Raw genomic sequence first — 18,492 nt, 5'->3', positions numbered from 1 at the left:
TAATAAATATCCAACAGTAATAATTGGTGGTCATTTCAAATCACCCCCAAGTCAACGAGGTTCAGAAATATCCTCTCATTGTTCATTATACATACCTAGACAAAATACAATGCTTTGTTATCTACCACTTGAACAGGATTTAGCCAAAGCAAACAAAGACAAGAACTATTCTATAGAAATAGGTAGAAGCTTATTATCCTCTTCAGCAGTAGTATTATTGATTGATTTAAACAGCGTTTGATAAGATACTTATGCATAGCAATTGATACACCTATGAATACGACCTTCACATACATTTTACACTTTAACTCAGAATACAATTTGCCGAGTTTACGGCTGATTCGCCGCGTCCACTCACATATATACAGTACGGTAAAAATGCTCCCCTAGTGCTCTCCTGTAGCACTCAAGGAGAGTGATTAAAAGCTCCCCTGCATATTTCAAACGGCAAAGCCTGGATATGATTATAAAGGTTGTGTACATGTACCATGGTCGTAGGTAGAATTTGACAAGAGCCCGTTATTTTCACCAAAACTGCCTGTCCAAAATTTGATCCTGAAAACATAAACCAGACCTCTGCCCCTTCTGGGGGTTCAGTCAGTTCAAAGCTATTGCTATAGACTTGATTTATTAGTCTGGTCTTGTTTTGAGTTCACACAACTTATTCAAGCATTATTTTTAGAATTTGGCATATGCTACAAGCATTATTTTGCCTGTCCAAGAAGCAAATTACCTGTCCAAAATGACACTACCTGTCCAATTGAGAGCCGGCGGTTTTTATGGTCAATATGAGTTTGTTTAAAATAAAACCATGTAATTTGTGCTTGATAATTATTTTTCTAACATATAAGGCATAATGTTGTGAATACCGGAGACATCCTTTAACAAATTTAGAGTAAGAGCCAAAAATAATTTCTTTCGAAGATGGAAAAGGGTCATCAAAGTTTATACAGGAGTCACATTTAAAAATTGCTCATATCTTGTTGAAAATAACACCAAACTGCTCCTCTAGTTATAAGGATTCAGAAAAAGTATAGTTTGACCTATCTGTGACGTACAGTTCTCGAGTTATACAGCAAAGATTTCAAAGGTCATATTTTCGTATCTCGTGCCTGTAATTTTAACCATGGCCCTCATGGTCATAGCAGTCAATATTCGATAATCCAGTTGAAATCCATACACCCATAGATGGAGTCGCCATTCAGGTAACCCCATTTGACATTCACACTCCCTGTGTGGAAGAATTAGGGTCTTGTCTTCCATAGGTGTATGAATTTCAACTGGAATAGCCCATTGGTATTTCAGTAAGCCACCATCATCATCACACAACGTCCACGACTGGGAAAGAATTATTTCTATAGGCATCAAAGCATGTGTCTTTATAAACTGCCGAGAGTAACCTCTATTAGGCCAAAACAAAAAGGTTCGTCTCAAAGCTCGCGCGCGCATTTGTAAAATCGTGCGATTTGACAAAAAAGAAATGCGGACATTTTTTTTATTTCAAAAAAACAAATTTTTGTAGTTTTTTCCAGAAAAATTGGGCGAAAATCAGACTTTTTTCTCAAAATACCATTTTGCCAATTTCGCTTTTGTTTTCAAACCACTCGTGAGCTTTGAGACAAATTTTTTTTTTTGCATTACTAAGTTACTTTATACTTGCACTCCACACTCGGTGAGCGATTGGTTTAAAACCAATCATTGGCTAAAAACCAATCATGTGAATCGCTAATAGCTCAGTGATTCCGCTATGAGTTTTCTTTCTAAATAAACAAACTAAATCTATTCAAATGTATTGTTGAAGGTCGAGTCTTTCAATGGTCTGTATAGAATAGTAAACTCAGGGACAAAGAGATCACGCCCCTTGGTTGCATATATAATTAGATGAATTGATTTTATTCCTAGATGAAAATAGACTACATGCCGTGCTATGATAGTGCACATGGTGTATGATTCTTTTAATGTGATCATATCTCAAACCCTGTAATATATACCATTATTTTTTTCTTTTGGAACCAACGATTTCAAGACTTGCAGTTGAATATATGTGTTGTAACAATGTGATAAGCGTTACTGTGCGTATTGAATATCTGCTCTGCGTCTTGAAAACAAAAACTGGCAAAAATTTTTCTTGCGTTTAAAACGCCAAAGCCAATAATGAGCATGCGCAGATTGTAAAAATATGTCATTTCTGCTCATGAATGGTATCTTATATCATCCAGGTGATGTACTTGGCCTGAGTCGATCGGCCTATCTCGAACAAACTCCCCAAGAACTCATTGGATTCGCACTACTATCATGGCAATTTCTGACATGAAGATATAGGGATGATGATGCGGTGCATCATCACCACTAACACAGGCAACATCACCATCACAGCCAACATCACCAACCACCACCACCCACCCACCACCACACTACCATCATTCAATGTAGGGCCGGTTGAAGCACCATTTTGTGATCATTACTTCTGAAAGATCATAACCTGCTGGTTACAGAACACGTTTCATTTGATTCCACTGATCTCAAATGGTGATAAGTTATATTTTTGTAAAACTCCAAACTCCAATCACAAGTTGGATTACAGTCATAACTATCTTCACAATCAAAGTAAAATGAACTCCCTTCAGGTATACGCTCAAAATACCAGTCACCAAAAGCTTGTTGTGGAGTCTTTCCATCAACTATGTAACTCTGATAGGGATCGTCAAAATATGCTTGACTGTGATCGGGACAAGATGATATAAACATCCCGTTTTTCTTAGATTGGTTTTGTACCTCTTTAGCAAAGTTAATGAATTTTTTGTGAAAATCCATCATGAATGAGATTTGTTCTGGGCACTCTGTGGGATGGCAGAGCATTTCTAGTATATGCCGTAACTGCCATATATCATATCCAGTGTGCATGTAGAAGACTGGTGATTGCACATATTTGTAGGCATATACAGAAAAGAAACACTTCCATCTTTTGTCTTGGGGTTGGTCTTTCACGCAGGCTTCATTTAGGCTTCCTGCAATGCAAGAGTTAAATGAGAGATGTGTTTATACGCTGGCGAAGTTACGTAATTAATCAGATTAATTACCATAGCAATAGGTGAAAACAATTTTGAACATATCGCGTTGCACTACAAGCAGGTTACACTCATCACCTGTGTATGTCTGCAATCATAGATTGAATACAATACTGGTCTTTTCAAAGATACTGATCTTACAGGTGCAAGTGATCAGCATGATATGGTTCAATGCAGAGTTACCGTGTAAACGTATCAGTGCAGCGTGGTATATTCAAAATTATTTTCACCTATTGCTATGGTACTTAATCCGATTATTACGTAACTTCGCCAGCGTATAGTTAAGGCAAAGAGTCAAACAAATGATTCCTTTGCTTTTCTTTCCTCTCCAGTTTGTTCCTCAACATTGTAAAATATCCAGTTGCACCTTAATTTGTAAATCTCCTCTTCATGTACTATAAATATTACATTTTCTTTGTTATTTTTTTTATTGAAGATTGTACATTATACTCACCCCATACTTGTTGTATATTATAAACATTTTGAGTCCTCATTCTGAAGTAGTTAAAATTGGTCATGTTCTTGGTGTCCAGAAAGAGTCCAGCATCAACAAGACCATGAAGAGGAATGCCATCTGGCAGCAATGTCTTGATATGATCTATGTGAAGTACAACTGCTGAAGCACCAGCTGAGACATAATGAAATACAAGTGTGACAATTTTTATTTATATATAATATGCATGTTTGTGTGTTGTCTTGTCACTTTGCCTTTGATAAAGATCCTGCTATGATCGAAAGCTCAGGCCCCTAAAACCCATATACACACACCATATTCTTAGTACCATTTGACCTTATTACATACATACCTGAACTTCCAGTCAAGATAATTCTATCAGCATCTCCCATGCCTCCAGATTGTACAAGGAAATTGAAGACTAGGTCTAAAACTAGAGCACCGCGGAAGTACAGAGTCTGGTTCTTATGTTCTACTGGATTGGGTACGTTGCCTAAGAAAGAATAAAAAACGATGCTGTAAAGCTTGTTAAGTCCAACCTCGAAAGATCAATGAAAATCAGACTCTTCAAGTCCTGTGCAGAAAGCATTATGTTGCATGGGTCAGAAACTTGACCATATACTATTGAAAATAAGGGACCGACTCAATGGATACTACACACAACTGTTGCATGGGGTGTTAAATGTCAGCTGGCAAGACCACATTCCAAACACTATATTGTATGGCAACATCCCCTGTGTTACAATGTCCCTTCTGTTTTTCTGGTCATTGCATTCACACAATTGACCAGTCTGTGTCCCAACTGATTTTCTGGACTCTTCCTGATGGGAAACTAAATAGATACAGGCAGAAGGCCACTTCAATAGCCTGACACCATCAAGAGGGATATTGGCCTACAACCATCAAACAGCTGACGAAAGACAGAAGAGTTTACTTGATTCTTCCTTTATTCCGCCCACTAGCTTCCTCCATTACACCCGACTGGTGATGATCTGATGATGCTAAATTTATATCAGATGCAGGTATGTTTCTTGAGACTGACTATCATTTCCCGGATGTAGTATTGTAGTGATTAATTTCTCTCTGATGGAATTTTGCAAATGGTTAATGCTCCGCAAGCTAGCCATAGACTTCAACATGAAAAATCCAAGTTTTGAGATATTTTCTCAAAATATCATGAGCTATCTCAAGAACCACTAAACCAGTCCTAGGCTTGTTTGTACTCATTTTAATGCATTTTTCATGCTAAATGGTCATAAAGTTTACAATTTTGAAACTTGTCATCTGCAGTCTGCAGTCGACACCCGCGTGGAGAGAGTTAAATTAATCATGCCATGCAAGTCTATTTTCTTTCTTTACAATTGAGTCTGAATCAAGTTCAAGGGGGTAACATGATTATATCATACCAAAAACTCATCAACAATGAGAAAATTGGGGATGAGGTTGTCAATCGGGATATGGACCTTAAGATATAAAGGCCCCTCCCAGGAAGGGAAAGGGAGGGGGTACTCCCTAAAATTGGGTGGCTCTTGGCTGCCTATATACAACAAACCTGAAAATGCTGCACCATCACAGTAGTTCACATGGGCTACGTTCCAATCATGGAAATCTGGGTTCATGTGTGGACAGTCGGAGAGTATCCCCTGCAACACTCTGTGAGTTGGCAGGTACTGTGCAAGAGAGGACCCATAATGTGAGTAGCTTCTATTGTAACAGTCTGGAAGGTCCCAACACCAACCACCTCCCTGAAGGTGCAACATCCAAGACCTTTGACCTCTGCCCTTTCCTGATATGTGTGAAATAAATGAAAGGTACATGTTGGTAGATGACAGTAGTCTCCTCAGCAACCAGTTTGGTTCCGCTCCCTTAATTTGTGTGGAGGGAGCGGAACCAAACTGGCTGCTGTGGAGACTAGGTTGATAGCAACAGTATTTGAGTACAGGGTCCCAACATACTCAGCATTGTAATATTGTTAATATGGTTTTATAGTATAACACTGTTTAATTACTGAACAGGTCTTGAAAAAAAAGAATGAATAAACTATGTAACCATGTTATTACAGAGACAGTGGGTGTCACATACTTACAGTATACTTTATTAAATCCTTGTGCTTTATATATAATTGCCATGAAAATTTACTTGTTAAAGTAGTAGGCTACCATTTTGTGATAATTATAATGTTTGCTGAACAGGGACCGTCAGCTTATGTCCTACCATTTAGGTTTATAACCTGATGAATAAAGAGCAGATTATGTTCATTCTGTCAGTGGGTGAACCAAACCTGCCTGGTTATCAAATCAATCAGTGACAAGGTTATCTCTGAATGCTATACTGTGGAACTAATTATAAGAATAGCTCATTTTATACATTCAACTTTATATTCACCTTTTCTGAAGTAATAAGAAGGCACTGTCCCATCCAAACAAAATGCTCCACTCTTATTGGCCAGTTCTGTAGGGATTCGAACCAGAGTCACTGGGTTATATGTTGGCACATGAATTACCCCTACAGCAGACATTTGTATGCCTTTATTCCTTGGGATGCATAAGATGAGATACAATGTGAATGTGATGGTTAACAATCCAATACTGGGCAAACAGTAACGTTGACATTTCTTGCCTTTGGCTGTATTGTTATCTACATCTGAGTCCAGGAAGCGATGTTTATGGAGTGCTTTTGGTTTCTTGTTGAGCATCTCATAATCATATTTTTTATCAAGGTCCGTCCGGGTGTCGGTCATTTTGTGCGCCATGTTAGTTTATCGTGACAGATATTAATAACAGTTAGCAGGCAATGTGGTAGTGCATCTGTTATAGTCCCTGCAAAGTTGTGCGAAAAGAATATTAGGTTAGTGATACATTAGCAACCTGATATTTATAGCAAGAAATGAACTTCATTCTGTAATTACTTTAAGAGCATCCTCCAAATCTCTAGATTAAAGATTGCTATCTACTGAAGATAGGAAAATGATGAAAATGTTATCTACCCAAGAGGCTAACTTATAACAGCTTGATACCTACTGACGATAGCAATATGATGAAAATGTTATTTACTTAAGATGGTAACTTATATCAGCTTGATATCTACTGAAGATAGCAATAAGGTATTTACTTAAGATAGTAACTTAAAAAAAAAAAAAAAAAACAATCAACGAACAAAGAATATAATATTAATGTAGTATATAATAGTCTTTATTGCGAGGTTCTGGTTAAAACTATGGTCCCTTGTTGAGATCAATTAATATACAACTAGCAGATCACCCGTCTTTCGCGGTTCGTAAATGCATAAAGTTTGGACTTTATTTGTTAGTAGTTTTACTTGAAATAGCTTGAAATCTTTGCATGTTGTGGCCATGAAGATGAAATTGCTGAAGACATTAGTTAGGATGATCTCACCTCGGGCCCATAGTTTTAACCAAAACCTCTCATGGCCGTATATATTTGTATAATAACACCTTGCTATGATGTGCTATCCACTGAAGATAGCAATAAGATTAAGATGGACATTATTATATACTTGAGACAGTAACTGCTATATATTGAAGATAGCATAAGATGAATATGTTATTTGCTTTTAGTAACGTATAACAGCCTGAGCTAAGGGATCATAATTATAGTTATGATCATTATACTGAGAGAATATACGCTATATAGTATAACAGCTCTGACAAGTTCGATTTGAACAGCAACTTTCATTTATCACTGATTTTGTTACTTATTTTGAAAAAAAAAGAAGAAATTTGAAGCCATAGTAGAACTAGAAATTCGATTTTTGAGGTTTCTGTGGCGCTGTTTCGGCTCTCACCCAAAGATTCCATTAACAAAAAGGTCATGTTCTCACCCAATGACCCCATATTTGTTACATTTTGCTCTCACCGAATGCCAAAAATCATGCTCTCACCCAATGACCCCATATTTTTTTACGTTTTGCTCTCACCGAATGCCCCTTAGTATACGGAAGTGCCCATGAGCCCTACACCTAGGCCCCTATATCCATTTCATATTGAAGTGCCCCCCGGCCAACTCAGCTATTAATGATGGCTATATATAAGTTATAATATATATATATTTATATATGACAACATAATATTCATAGTTGGTACTGCTATAGGCCTACTTACCGCTGATATTAAGGCCTACGTAGTACGTACCCCGGGCTACGTATGGCGTACTTGCTGGACACGTTACCAATTCAACCACTGGTAATGGTTTCACCGTTTGAATATACAGCATATAGTATATTAACCATAAGGCCAATACAGCACGAACATCAACATAATTTATACGTAATGAACTTCGAACCTATACTGTGTGCATGCATTTCATACTACAGACAGGAAACTGTAATTTGTAAATCGAGCAAAATATGAATATTTTTGGTACGTTATTTTTTCAGGTTTTTCCATAATAAATATGCCATTGTAGTATTTAGGCTATAACTACGGTGATTTACAAAAAGTTAATTTGTCAATGCAATGTAGGCTTACTGCTATCCGTAATTCCTGATTTAACATAGGCCTATGGATTGTCCATTTAAAAAAAAAAAAACTGGTAGCAAAAATAATGAGGGTATAAAAAATTGAATTGACTGTGGAAAGAACACAAGTTCAAGTTCAATAGTATGTATATGCATGATATTGTGTTTTTAAAGCCTACTCATCCGTGATACAGCAATTAAGCTACTAATATATTGGTATGCTGGACTGTTATTATTTACACCACATTTCGCCATAATGCATTCTAGAAACGCTTGCTGTTAGAAGAAGAAAATTTTTAATGCTAAATTATTGCACATTCTAGGGAAGCGTGGTTACCGTTTTGAAATAACCGAGTGAGAGGGTTTTCAAGAAAATATTTTTCCTGTCAAAACTGAAGCATCCTCTGTATAAAAGAAAATATGAATATTAACTGCACATCATATATAACGATTCGTGATACCCAATTGTGGCACATTTGATGTCGATTATGAGGCAGGGAATTTTATTTCAATTTTATATACGCCAAAATATTTTTTTCATTGAGCAAGAATAAGGATAGAAAAAACGTTGAAAATTCTATGTATAAATAACATTAGACCCGGCAAAAGATTACTGTTTCGTTTTTATGGTAATCTAATCTTTTATTTCCTGAAAAAACATTTGGGGTCTAAAATGGATTTTTATGTAATTGATAAAAACATCGAACGTGTATACAAGAAAAATGGTAGGTTCCTCTATAGTATTTTACTGACCATGGAAATGTACTGACACCGTGTATATTATGGTAGGCCGCAACCGCCACAACGTGGAGCTGCTACGCGTAGCTGACTTTTTGCTCCGTGGAGCCAAATTGACCAATCATGATCATGTTAGAGTTTTTCATTACTCGGAGGTAAAACTGACCAATTAAGTACGACTTACTCATTACGTGAAGCGAATTTATTCATTAAGAATTTGCCAGACGAGCGTCACGTAGTTGCAAGATATCCTCGGTCACGAAAGTTATGATTCAAAAAGTAGTTTATGAAAAGTACGAACTGACTTATTATTAAGATGGACATGCACTCATAAGAAACTCATACAGTATTGTACATAACTATATAACTAGGCAGAGTGGTGGTAAACTATACACACAGTTCTGCGATCTGCAGTGTATCGCCGGGAGCTAATTTGTATAACTTGCGCGGTGTCCCTGCGGAATTCGACCTTCAGCAAACTGCAAACCAGTTCAGATTTACTTTATATACTAGTAGGCTAGTAGGCCATACATACTGTAGTTACTGTCCGTTTTCCTATACACAATACTCAGTGCGCTCACCATTGACGCGTGACCTCTACAAATAGTGTATGTTAGAAGTATAGGCCATTGCCTAGTTGACGTCACTGTGTAAAAAATAACCGGCCAATATTTAAAGTATTCTCTGAATTCTAGAAAATATAGTTTTGTAACATGTCCTAAATTTTTAGCTAATTTAGGTGTTTGGAAATATTGGTACTTTAGTGTTTTAGGAAGGATATGTAAACGACAGATAACACCAAAAAATATGAAGAAATTATTTCTAAACCGTCTTAAGTCATTAAGCTTCTCATTTTCAAGAACGCTAGTTAACAATAAGCAGACTATTGTCTCATTTCGTAAACAAAAGCCCACAGTATTGTTACCTTGCGTTCGCTTTATAATCGTTCACCCAACTGAAACTATAATACCAGCTCATTGCTCATTGCACAGGTAAAACAGACACAAGTGCAGTGTGTATTTAACCAGAGAAGATCTGATGTAACATAGTTGAGCTGTTTTCATTGAGTGTTATCTTGGTTTAATAGCTTTTAATGGGGTTTAAGTCCTTCAAAGGTCGTGGTGAATTCTACTGTAGACATGACTGCATCATGATTATTTTAAAGTCAACAACATTCAACAATATGATCACCGTGATAGTATGACAGTATCAGTACCGTGGGTGTCAGTGATCCTGGCCTGACACAGTAGACAAACAAACAAACAAACACGCCACACACATGACACATGCATGCAAGGTAACATTGACTATACACTAATCAAACAATGGTATTGATCCTGTACAACTGGTCGTGGTTTATTTACAATCGATTCATTTAAAATCCCCATAGTAAACATTAATTTTGGCAAGAGTTTTCTCTCTCTGGAACGAGGATGCATCCACTGGCTCCGCGTAATGAAAAGATCTAACATGATTGGTCAATTTAGCTCCGCGAAGCGAAAAGTAAGCTACGCGTAGCAGCTCCACGTTGTGGCGGTTACGGCCAGCCATAACCGTGCGAGCACATGTCAAAATCGATATAATGTATTGTCCATATAGACGCGCATTTATCATGTTTATTGTCGGATTAACAACAATTGAGCGCTATTAATACACATTAATGTTTTTTGTCAAATATAATTCCAAAATATGGTACATTTTCTGCTTTTGCTTGTCACGTGGTAGGCCTATATTGAAGTTGCGATTATATCTTCAAATAAGTTTCAAATGGATTCCATCAAGACAAGTGGCCGAGTAGTCTAAGGCGCTAGGCTCATAGAGCATATCCAAAGCGGCGTGGTGCGCCGTGAGTTCGAACCCCGCCTCTGCACAACTTTAAAAGAAGTAAAATTAAAATTTAACTTTTTTTAAATTTATATAATGGGGAAACTTGATGTGACTGGGAGAATGGCGTGGAGTGGTGTGGTTATTATTATGCCGGATGCCGTTATGGGCTGTGCAATAATTATGAGGGGGGAGGGTAAAATTAGAGGGGGGGGGGGCAAGAAATTTTGGCGAGCCGAAAGGGGGGGCAAGCAATTTTTCTCAAGCCGAGAGGGGGGGGCAAGTGATTTTTGGCACACATTCTTGGGGCGCCTTTTAAATAAAACGCTCTGAAAAGGCTTACGGAAACGCTTCAATCATAGTACGAGCTAATATGCAAATTTTCCTGCTCGCTACGCTCGCAACATGAGCTAACATGTAGGCCTATATAGACCATTTAAGGTTTGCAAATTGGGATCTCAAAAATTTGGCATGTGCAGGGGGGGGGGATTTTTGGCGGGCCGAGGGGGGGGGGCAAGCGATTTTTGGCGAGCTGTTTGGAAACCCTTGGGGGGGCTCATAATGATTGCACAGCCCCTTAGGGAGCGTTCATATAAAATACTTTGGAGGGGTTGGAAAAATTTGGAACATCGGACATCATCAAAATTTTGTTGATCAATCCCCCTAAAAAAGGGTCGATTTTTGTATCCCCTTTTTCATGGTCTTAATTTTTTTTTATCCCCTTCATATCCTAAAATATAAACCAAAATCAGCCCTATCCCTATGCCTAACCCACACTTTTGCTCGGGGCCCCTGAACCCTCGGGGCACCTGGACTTCGTGCCCCTGCAATTTCTGCAATTTGATTAAAGTTCCCATCTGTCATTCTGTATTACATAATATTAAACTCGTATAGCTTATATAGGCCTACTGCGCCAAAAAGTATCCTTAATACACTTGGAAAATTCCTAATTTTAAAAATTAACTAAACCATATTTGGGTAAATTTATCTTTTTAATACATGAACTATCTAATTCTGCACATTATGACACCCAATTGAATCCAATATGACATCAAGAAGTATAGGGCAGCATTTGATTAGACGAAGGTCCAGTTTTAAAAGCAACAAACTGGCCTATTATAATAGGCCTACGCCTAATCTGGAGCATGCGCACAAGATATTGATGGGACCAAAAGAACATCAACAAAATGAACTGAAGAAAACTGAAACAAAAGAACTGAAAAATAAAATAATATATGTGAAAAAGTAATAGCTAGTAATTAAAGAGAGAGAAAAAAAAGAAGAAAAAAAAAAGAAATGAAAACTTATTACTTTAAATAAAGGTTGACTGAAGAAACTGTGTTGTCTCTTTGTTGGGCTTGTTGGAATCTTTTCGCCTTGTATAGGCCAATTTGCCACTTTTAAAACTGGACCTTAGTCCAGTCAAATGCTTGTAACTTTAGTCCAATCAAATGCTTGTAACTTTACTTCTTGAGGTCGCATTGGATTCAATAGGGTGTCGTAATATCACTGAATATGCAGGGTTAGATACGGTAGTGCATCTATTTAAAAAAGTACCCAAATATGGTTTAGTTTTCAAATTGGGATTTTTTTCCAAGTGTAAGGATACTTTTTTGGCGCAGTATATAAAAAAGAGGAAAAAGATTTATAGTGCGCTAGACGCACACAGACATACCCCAACCCACATGCAACCCTCAGCACACTTTACTTCGCTGACCACTTTGACCCAAGACACACCATAATTATAAACCATTGCAGCAATCCGGAACTTACAGCTATAAAGAAGCGCACGCCTTTACCACAATAATCCATCGCAGCCATGATCAACTTCCCCCGAGTGTTAGTCATAAACATCTAAAAAAAAAAAAAGTAACTAGCCCCCTTAAATAATGGTCATTATTCAAAAACGGGCTATTGTATTACAAATCTGTAAAATGTGTTGGAAGCAGAATTTATTTCTGCGCATTTTGACACCTCATTTAATACGAAAGCCCAGAAAACAATAAAACACCGGTAAATTTAATGTAGTGAGGTCTAAATAGGCCTATTGACCAATAATAAGAATAATGACAATATTGATTTTCTCGACATTTTGACCGCCCCCAAACGAACATTCCCATGAGAGCCGAGCAGATTTCTATCTACCATAATATAGACGAATCCAATTTCACGCATTCCTACACCTCAATGGCAGCCATAGCTGGGTCCCCCCTTAGGTCTATCCCACGATTCCCACCTAAAATGTGAAATGATGTGGTCTTGGCGGGGATATTAAACTGCATTCCATCACCCGTGTTACACGTAGACAAAAGAATGATTAAAGTTTACAACATAATACAATTCAACATCGATTTTAAGCGGATTTAATCCACCCAATTGGGCAGTAACAACACCCAGTTTGGTGCAGACGGGGCCCAGTAATGGCCGACTGAATTCTGACCATCACTTGGCTCGTTGGATTCGTCTATACTGAATACATATTATCAATATAATTTACTGCAACTTTCAAATCTTGGGTTACATTGATTTAAATGTACGCTGCGGCGTCAATATTTAGAAAAATGTTATACAAATGAGGTGTCAAAATGCGCAGAAATAAATTCTGCTTCCAACGCATTTTACAGATTTGTAATACAATGGCTCATTTTTGAATAATGGCTATTATATATTAACATGTTACCCAGGCCACTCACATATCTGGTAACACTCTTGATTTGTTACTCACTCCTGAGAAGGAAGATTTGGTCAGACTATGTGATGCTGGCACTGCCTATGGCTCTGATCATTACATGGTAAGATTTGTTCTGCAACAAAGTAAACCACCACCTTTAAGGGTCACTAGTACATTAAGGGATTTCAGAAAGGTGGATCCAGTGGCTTTAAAAACTGATCTTAATTGCGAACTAAATAACAGTCTGAAACCGAAACCTAGTAATGTGAATGATCTTTTGGATCACCTTGAGAAAGCTGCTATTAGAGTCCTTGATAAACATGCTCCTGCAACCACAAGATCTCGTCGTGTATGCTCTCGCCCTCCGTGGTATAATGACGATCTCAGAGAAGAAAAGCGTAAACAACGTAGACTTGAAAGGAAGTGGAGGAAAAGTGGCTCTTCATCAGATAAGGAATCCTATTGGGAGCAGCATCTTTGTTACAATAAAATGTTACAGGACTCTAAAAGACACATTTCAACGATGCTCTTTATAATGCTAGCCCAAAAGATACTTTCAGGGTCATTGGTATTTTACTAAACCAAAATGAGAAAAGTCTGCCATCATTGTACACACCTGATGTGCTAAGCAACAAGTTTGCTGAATTCTTTAATGAAAAAGTTGAAAAAATTAGAATTAGTATAAAGTGTAGTGTTAAGAATAGTAGTGTTAAGGATAGTAGTGTTAAGGATAGTAGTAGTAATGTAATTGATATTCCTGTAGGTAATGACTCGGTGTCCTCACTACATAGTGATGTTGTTGTTCAAAATCATCTTGATCATTTCAGAGAATTGACTGAAGATAATGTTCGTTCTATTATTATGAAATGTGCCAACAAAACATGTAGTCTTGACAGCCTTCCCACCTGGCTGCTAAAGGAGAATATTGATATTGTTCTTCCATGTGTAACTGACATTATTAACTCTTCTTTAACAAATGGTATTTTCCCAGGTGATCTTAAACAAGCAATTGTCACACCTATCCTCAAAAACCCCAATCTTGATTGGAACAACTTACAGAACTACAGACCCGTCTCAAACATCGCCTTTATAGGGAAGCTAATTGAGAAGGCTGCAATTATCCAGATCAATGACCATATGCGTGCTAATGAGCTTGATGAATTATGTCAGTCTGCCTATAAAGAAAAGCATTCCACTGAGACAGCACTGCTCAAGGTGACCAATGATATTGCTAGGGCCATTGATGATAACAAGGCAGTCTTCTTAATTATGCTTGATTTTCTGCTGCCTTTGATACCATTGACCATGACATTTTATTCTCTCGTTTAGAGCATGGCTTTGGTATCAAAGGCACAGTCCTACAGTGGTTCAAGTCTTACATAAGTGGTCGTCAGTTTAGAGTATCTGTTGGAGGGGTGATGTCTGATAGGCATGTTCTTGAGTGTGGCGTACCTCAAGGCTCTATTATTGGGCCAAGAGTGTTTACAAAATATTCTCAGTATATTGCTAACATAATCCGTCGTCATGGTTTACATTTTCACATATATGCCGATGATGTTCAAATCTATATGTTTTTCAATCCCAAGATTCCTGGTGATTCAGCATGTGCTATCTTCAAGCTATCCATGTGTGTCGAGGAAGTTCGTGATTGGATGCTTTGTAATATGCTCAAGTTAAATGACTCCAAAACTGAGTTTTTCATTGCTGCCCCTCCACACAATATGCCCAGTCTCTCCAACATCAATATAAAGATTGGAGATGCTGAAGTAATTCCATCTCCTACCATCAGGAATCTGGGAGTTGTTTTTGATGCTACAATGAACATGTCTGACCATATAACATCTATTTGTAAAACAGTTAACTTTCTCTTGTGGAACTTGTCCAGAATTCGTAGGTTTGTCACCGAAGATGCATCCAGTAATGCCATGCGGGCACTAGTGTTATCCAAGATTGATTATGCCAACGCCCTTCTGTCTGGATGTAGAAGCAAAGACGTTGCTCGCTTACAAAGACTACAAAACCGTGCTGCCCGCATTATCTTCCAAGTTCCACGCCGTCACTCATCTTCACCTCTTTTAAATTCGTTACACTGGCTTCCAATAGACAAGAGAATTTGCTTCAAAGTGCTACTTTACATTTACAAGACATTGAACGATCTGGCACCACCCTACCTCTCTGATTGTCTGACCATCCGTGTTCCAACTAGGGAAGGTCTTCGTTCAAATCAAGATCTTACGCGCCTTATAATTCCTAAGACAAACAGACTGATAGGCGATGGATCGTTCAGTGTCTTTGGACCCAGAATCTGGAACAATCTTCCTTCATCCATTAGGTCATCTCCCACAGTTACTACTTTCAAACGTAGCTTGAAAACCCATCTTTTTAACCATTGCTAATTTTATGTTGTTTCTTTTGCATATTTTTGTTTACTTGTAGTCTTTAGTAGTAGGGTAAGTTTTTCTGTAAAGTGCAATGATCATGTCTTTGAAATTGCGCTATATAAATGCCGTTGTATGTATGTATGTATAGGGGGTTAGTGACTTTTTTTGAGATGTTTAGTTTCTTGCCTATGAAATTTCAAATGATCGGTTCTACAATCCTACCTCTTCTCCGTTTAAAATCTCATAACGCAGCAAACACCAAACGTTTTTAAAACGTTTTAAACAGGTTATATTCTGGGTTTTGTTTTGGTAAAAATGTTTTCATATAACATTAAATAATATATAGGTCATGAAAACGTTTTAAAACATTTATGAAAACACACTACAACAATATTTCATTATTATTTTTAAAGTTAGGCCAAAAAAACCAAAACAAGTTTGTTTCCTGTAGCGCGCGCATTTCGTTTTTGACGGCTTATTGTGCGCATTTGAAATTTTTTTTTCACTTACAAAGAAAAAAAAACCTGGAAAAATCGCAAAAAAATAATATAAAACACTACTGGAGTAAACATTTACACATAACACAACAAACGACCATAGTGAATAACTACTGCTGGTTGAAAGGGGGTCATAAATATTCTTGAATATGAAGAAATATGATTTTTTTTTTGTGTCGGAGAAACCCACTGTAAATTCCCATTCCAATTTGCATCGAAAAGGGTGTTTTTTCCATTTCAAGACATGGATTAAAAACAAAAACAAAAACAAAAAACCGCATTTCGCATTTAACTTTTTGGACCTGCTACAGGAAACAAACGGGTTTTTTTTTTGCCTTATTGTAAAAATATTGTTCACAAACATTTTTTGCCAAATATTTGTCAACACCTAAATAACATTATGTTAGAATATATGCAGTAAGTTATCAAAAAATGTTTTTGAATGTTATGATAACGTTTTATACCCTTTGCATGCCCTTTATATAACTCGGCATTTAAACGTTTCCTAACAACCTTTTCTAACCTTTTGCGAAAATGTCGAAAACGTTTTGTGTTTGCTGAGATATCACCATTCACTTCATATTTCTTTTGAGAAACAAGAGACAGCAAGTTGCTTTATGTATCAGCTTCAGTCAATACACGATTTGTTAATTTATTCAAGGGCTCGGATATTTTTGTGGGACCTGAGAGCACATCAGACATATCGAATTGCATTTTGAAAATGAGGAATGTCCTTCTGATATCAAATAATTTTGATTTTTTTTAATTCGCGATATAATACGCAATTTATTTTGAAATTTAACAGTCCTTGAAGTAAATTGTATAAATCTAATGATATATGTACTTAAAGTGTAGCTGGGATGAAAAGCCGTCCATCATATGGAAATTTTTACCATTCGTATTGAAGATGTAGATTTTCCCCCAAACACAAAAAAATAGGTCTTTTTGGGAAAAAAATGTAGGCCTTTATCTTTAATAATATGAAAGGTCAAAATTTTCAATTGACGGGCGGCTTTTCATCCCAGCTATAGCGCCTATACACTTTAAGTACATTATCATTAGGCCTACATTTATAAAGTTTACTTCGAGGACTGTCAAATATCAAATTTTAATAATTTGCCATAAAATGTGCATTATATCGCGAATTTCAAAAATCAAAATTATATATTTGATATCAGAAGGACATTACTCATATTCGGAATGCAATTCGATATGTCGGATGTGCTCTCATGTCCCACAAAAAAATACTGTGCAAACGTTGCTATCTGATCCCTTAAAATTGATCTTTAGAAACAAATGAAGAGAAATTTGCTCCATGTCTCTATCTATATACGACCATACATGACGTTGATTTATTACAAAGGAGGAGACATTAGGGACCGTTCACAAACACTTGTTAGGGGGGCTGATGCAAAAAGGGAGGCCCTTAAAAGTTTTGACCCTCCTAAGGGGGTGGCCCTGAAAAAAATGACCACAAATTTTCCTGGGAAAATTGAGTTTATATGCTTTTCTATGGGGTTGACCCATAATTTTCATGTCAACAAGAGGGAGCCCTGAAATTTTTGAGATCTCAAAAAGGGGGGTTTTTTTGCATCAGGCCTCCCTAACAAATGTTTGTGAACAGTCCCTTAATGCTTCATGGAGTGCGACATGCATGCAGTTGATTTATTAAAAATTTCTCCCCGAAAGACCCCCTAAATTTTCCCATTCCCCCCTCTGTCATAAATAACGATCGCTCCCTTAGGCATACGAATTTATTAAAATTGACTTCATGCCAAGAAGGCTTATTCCTAATAATGACAATCACATGGAACTTGATTGGAAGGAGGAGATATTAATGCTTCATGTCTCAATCTATGCAATATGCAGTTGAATTATTAAACATTTCTCTTGAAAAGCAAAGGACAGCAATTTGCTTCCTGTCCCCTCCTTGTTCTCCAACTCAGCTATAAATATTATACGTTAGACCTATCAAAATTTATTAAAAATTGACTTCATGTCAAGAAGGCATATTCCTAATTGACATGGAACTTGATTGGAAATAAAAGTTGATTAAAATTAAAAACAAAAGCCCCCAAAAGCAACTTGATCAGGGACCGTTCACAAACACTTGTTGTGTGTGTGTATGGGGGGGGGGCTGATGCAAAAAAAAGGGGGGGCTGAAAAGTTTTAACCCTCCTAGGGGGACTGAAAAAATGACCACACACTTTCCTGGGAAAATTGAGTTTATATTATGCTTTTCTATTGGGTTGACCCACAATTTTCATGTCAAAAAGGAGGGGCCCTGATATTTTTGAGGTCTGTAAAGGGGGGCCCAAAAAAATCTTCGCAATGAAATTTTTTTGCATCCGGTCCCCTAACAAGTGTTTGTGAACGGTCCCTT

General features: G+C 37.2%; 1 protein-coding gene across 2 annotated transcripts; it reads right to left on the bottom strand.

The window, feature by feature from the left end:
• Positions 1 to 1,874: 1,874 nt before the first annotated feature.
• Positions 1,875 to 7,826, bottom strand: LOC140171602 (uncharacterized). Of its 2 annotated transcripts, none has more exons than XM_072194885.1 (6): positions 7,643 to 7,826; positions 5,908 to 6,341; positions 5,075 to 5,308; positions 3,875 to 4,015; positions 3,523 to 3,696; positions 1,875 to 3,008 (listed from the first exon to the last, which is right to left on the bottom strand). In XM_072194885.1, exons 2-6 carry the CDS (start codon positions 6,272 to 6,274, stop codon positions 2,476 to 2,478), a joined length of 1,449 nt encoding a protein of 482 aa, XP_072050986.1. In that variant the 5' UTR covers positions 6,275 to 6,341; positions 7,643 to 7,826; the 3' UTR covers positions 1,875 to 2,475. The 2 variants fall into 2 exon arrangements, with proteins under 2 accessions (XP_072050986.1, XP_072050987.1); XM_072194886.1 differs by having other exon boundaries at positions 7,673 to 7,826.
• Positions 7,827 to 18,492: the final 10,666 nt, after the last annotated feature.

The sequence above is a fragment of the Amphiura filiformis genome, chromosome 15 (genome assembly GCF_039555335.1).
Source record: "Amphiura filiformis chromosome 15, Afil_fr2py, whole genome shotgun sequence".
NCBI lineage: Eukaryota > Metazoa > Echinodermata > Ophiuroidea > Amphilepidida > Amphiuridae > Amphiura > Amphiura filiformis.
This window is presented reverse-complemented; position numbering and strand designations above follow the sequence as displayed.

What these genes read in the sequence shown, in the direction of transcription:
- LOC140171602 (XM_072194885.1), bottom strand. Translation starts at nt 6,274, where the DNA reads ATGGCGCACAAAATGACCGACACCCGGACGGACCTTGATAAAAAATAT. An exon ending in TTCTTATTACTTCAGAAAAG is followed by an intron (nt 5,309 to 5,907) that starts GTGAATATAAAG and finishes CACACATATCAG; the next exon opens with GAAAGGGCAGAGGTCAAAGG. An exon ending in TATCTTGACTGGAAGTTCAG is followed by an intron (nt 3,697 to 3,874) that starts GTATGTATGTAA and finishes ATTATGTCTCAG; the next exon opens with CTGGTGCTTCAGCAGTTGTA.